The sequence below is a fragment of the Monosiga brevicollis genome, genomic scaffold (genome assembly GCF_000002865.3).
Source record: "Monosiga brevicollis MX1 MONBRscaffold_85 genomic scaffold, whole genome shotgun sequence".
NCBI lineage: Eukaryota > Choanoflagellata > Craspedida > Salpingoecidae > Monosiga > Monosiga brevicollis.
The window spans coordinates 6,225-9,479 of NW_001865117.1; the positions used below are offsets into that span (position 1 = coordinate 6,225).

Genomic DNA, 3,255 nt, shown 5'->3' on the forward strand with positions numbered 1-3,255 from the left:
CACTTGGATCCTCAATTGTTCAATAACCAAGACCTACAAACGCTTGGTGACCGCGTGGATGCCCTAACGTCGGCCTCTGTAGCTGCACCTTGATACTTTTTTACAAATTGAAATTTGTGGCGCTTTAGAGTGGCTTGTCGATTGCTATGCAAAAAGAAAGTAAAGTCAATGGGCAGGGCGGGCCTTGCCAACCGTCTGAAGCAGAACCGTCCAACAAGCACGGAAAAGAGCGAGAAACCGCTTCGTCTTCTTTTACCATGACAACGGATAATAGCAATAGTGTCTCGGTAGTGGTGGATGCGGCGCTGCACGAGCTGGTGACGAGGGCATTGAGCGGCGGTCTTATCATGCAAGCGATCAGTTCCGGTCACGCTCGGGTATTCTGACAATTGGATGCAGTAAATGTGTGTCTGGTTGCCAAGGTCCTTGGTGTCTGCAAGTCAACTTGTGCGATGTCTGTGCCGGCACGAACTTGCAAAGGTTCAAAGCGCTCTCATGCCTCCTTCACATCGTCACCAAGTTGAATTTAGACGTGACTGGCCTCAAGCGCGGGTGAGTCTGCGTCGGGGCAGCAGCGGGAAAGCCAAAACTCAGACTGCAGAGCGCCGTCCACGCCAAGTCTATCAAACCATCCAGGCCGTGACCAAGCAATTTCTTGGAACTAGCATCACTGTCAGTGCATGGCGGCACATGAGCGTGGCTTGGCTGCATACACTGGTGTTGCATCATACGCCCGAGCCTTCATTGGGGGCGTTGAATGTGGCACACTCTCAAAGCCAGCATGCAGGCAGAACGGCACGCAACGTCTATGGCCGCACGCAGCTCGATCACAAGTTTGTGTCCAGTGAAGCACAGTATGGCCACCAGTTTGTGTCTGAAGAATGGCACAAGCTCATGAAGCTGGTAGATGTAGAGGATCAGATCCAAGCCGAGGCCGTGGATGGGCAGACCTGCGTGCAACAAGTGGTTCATAAACAGGTGGTCATCCAGTCGTCTCGGGTCAGAAACGTCAGCACACAGGTGCAAGCGACCGTGGGCACGCAAACAGATCCCGAGGTTGAAGCCTGCCTTGATGCTGAGGACGACATTGACGATATCATTGCCGGGTTGGATCTAGACGAAGCCGAGGAGCCGGATCGTCCATGCCAGTTGCCGTGCCGCGAGCCGTGGAAGAGGCTGCGTCGACGGCCTTGCAGCAAGAGCCAAGCCAGCACAATGACCAAACGCAGCAACAAGAGTATGAAGATCAGCTTTGGCTTGCTCAATGTGTGCGGCAAGCGTGGAAGACAACATTTCGCGACTGGGATCAGTATCGATTGGCACAGGCTGTGACTCGGCACGAAGCACAGGACGGCTGGCTGTTGGCCGTGGCCCCGACGGGCATGGGCAAGACGCTGTGTACACTCGCTCACCTCCAGCCACGCAAGGTCGTGGTGTGGGTAGTGCCGCTTCGTGAGCTTGCCAGAGACTTGTGCCGCCGCTTCGAGCAGGCTGACATTGTATCGCAGTGGGCTAAGAATGATGGCCGTGACACGCAAGTCAACGTGCAAGTGGTTGTCATGACGGTCGACTTTTTGGTTGGCCATGGGATGATGTGGGTGCAAACTCTCGTGCAGCAAAAGCGTCTGGCCATGCTGGTGATGGACGAGGTTCACACAATGCTCGTGGACACCAGCTATCGAGAGAGTCTTGTTCGCTGCCCAGGCCGGCTGGACCATCTTCGCCAAAACCCATCCGTCAAGTGTGTGGGCCTGACTGGCACGCTTTGCCCCAAAGATGAGCGGGCTCTGCTCCAACAGCTGGATTGCACGGAGGACGCTTCGTACCAGACCTTTCGTATGCCAACCATGCGAACCGATCTTCGGCTAGGGGTGCAACAAGGAACAACAAAGGCATTTGAGATGTTTGTGAAACGCCACTACGGCCTGTTGGAGCAAGAGGGCCGCGTGGATCGCATGCTGATATTTTGTGACACGAAGAAGCAGGTTGAGGCATTGTCGACTCAGTTGGCACGCACGTTGGGTCACGAGCAGTCGCTGGCCGTGGATGCTGACATGTCAGCCGAAGACACACGGGTCGCTCTTGAGCAGTGGAGGAGCGGCACGCAGAGTCTGGTCTTGGTGGCCACAAGCTGCTTGGGCGCGGGCTTGGACATGCCCAACGTCCGGAAGGTGATCTGGTTTGGCAGCGGCTACAACGGCTACACCTTGTCGCAGGCCTTTGGCCGGGCTGGCCGCGACCGACGGGTGGCGAGGCCACGCTATGGATACCACCAGGCACAGCGGTTTCGGAAGACCTGCAGCCATTTGCAAGCATGAAGCGCTGCCTGACTATTGGACTACAAGCATAGACGTATGTCCAGAAGCTGCTGGAACACTCTGGAAGATATCAGTCCAGGATGATGTCTGATGATCCTTGACAGCGCTCGTCAAGGAAGCCTGTAGAACATTGTGATTGTTCCTGCCACCGAGATATAAGTACGGTCCTGTAGACCGGAAGTGGCATTTTACTTTGTACCTTTCCCGTTTCAATTTCCTCTGTTTGCTTTGTGAATTGACACAAACAGATCACATCCTAAAACTGACCTTTGAGCTTGGTTGGCTGCTGGATGGGGAGGGCCACATTTGTGCGGCCGCAGGAGCGCCGGCTTGCACCGTCTGCTCCATGATGCAACCGACCTTCACAGCGCGCCATCCAAGCTGTGAAGCACATGGGGCGCCAGTATCACACGAGGGCCAGACGCGGGCCAAACGAGCGCAGTTGATGGTACCATCGGCGCCCATTCAGTCAGACGACTTTAACACGGCTCTGCTATGGATGTGCACCTACTGCTGGGCCTGCAGCTGCAGCAGAGACCGCTTGGTTGCTCACCACCAGCCTTCTAGCTGCCCGGCCATGAAAGGGCGCTGTTTTCGATGCCACTGCCGCGGTCATGGTAGTAGCAATTGCCAAGTGACCTTGGGGGCGGGTGTTTGCTACCGGTGCTGAAGGCCGCAGAAGATTGGGGGTGATCGAGTGGTGGAGTGCACGGGGCGGGCCTGTGCCCAGCGCAACCGCGAGGCCATCCGAGCCTTGGTCGCGTCTGTGTCACGCAGTCAAACTTTGCACGGCATCATGCAGCGCATGGAGTGCCCGGCTGAGCTGCTGGCAGTTGGAGGGCGGGACTTTGACCCGTCGGAGATGCAGGCGCTTGTGGGCTGGCTGTACGGAGCAGAGGGGCGCGTTGGCCATCCGCGCGTGTTGAAGTTTGTGATT

The 3,255-nt window shown here is 56.4% G+C and overlaps 1 protein-coding gene across 1 annotated transcript; it reads left to right on the forward strand.

Annotated features, from left to right (window-relative positions):
* Positions 1-690: 690 nt before the first annotated feature.
* Positions 691-2,318, forward strand: MONBRDRAFT_30587 (uncharacterized protein; the record flags this gene model as incomplete). The annotated part of the gene is made up of 2 exons (XM_001751029.1): positions 691-989; positions 1,118-2,318. The coding sequence occupies 2 exons, from the start codon at positions 691-693 to the stop codon at positions 2,316-2,318; spliced, it is 1,500 nt and encodes a 499-aa protein (XP_001751081.1).
* Positions 2,319-3,255: the final 937 nt, after the last annotated feature.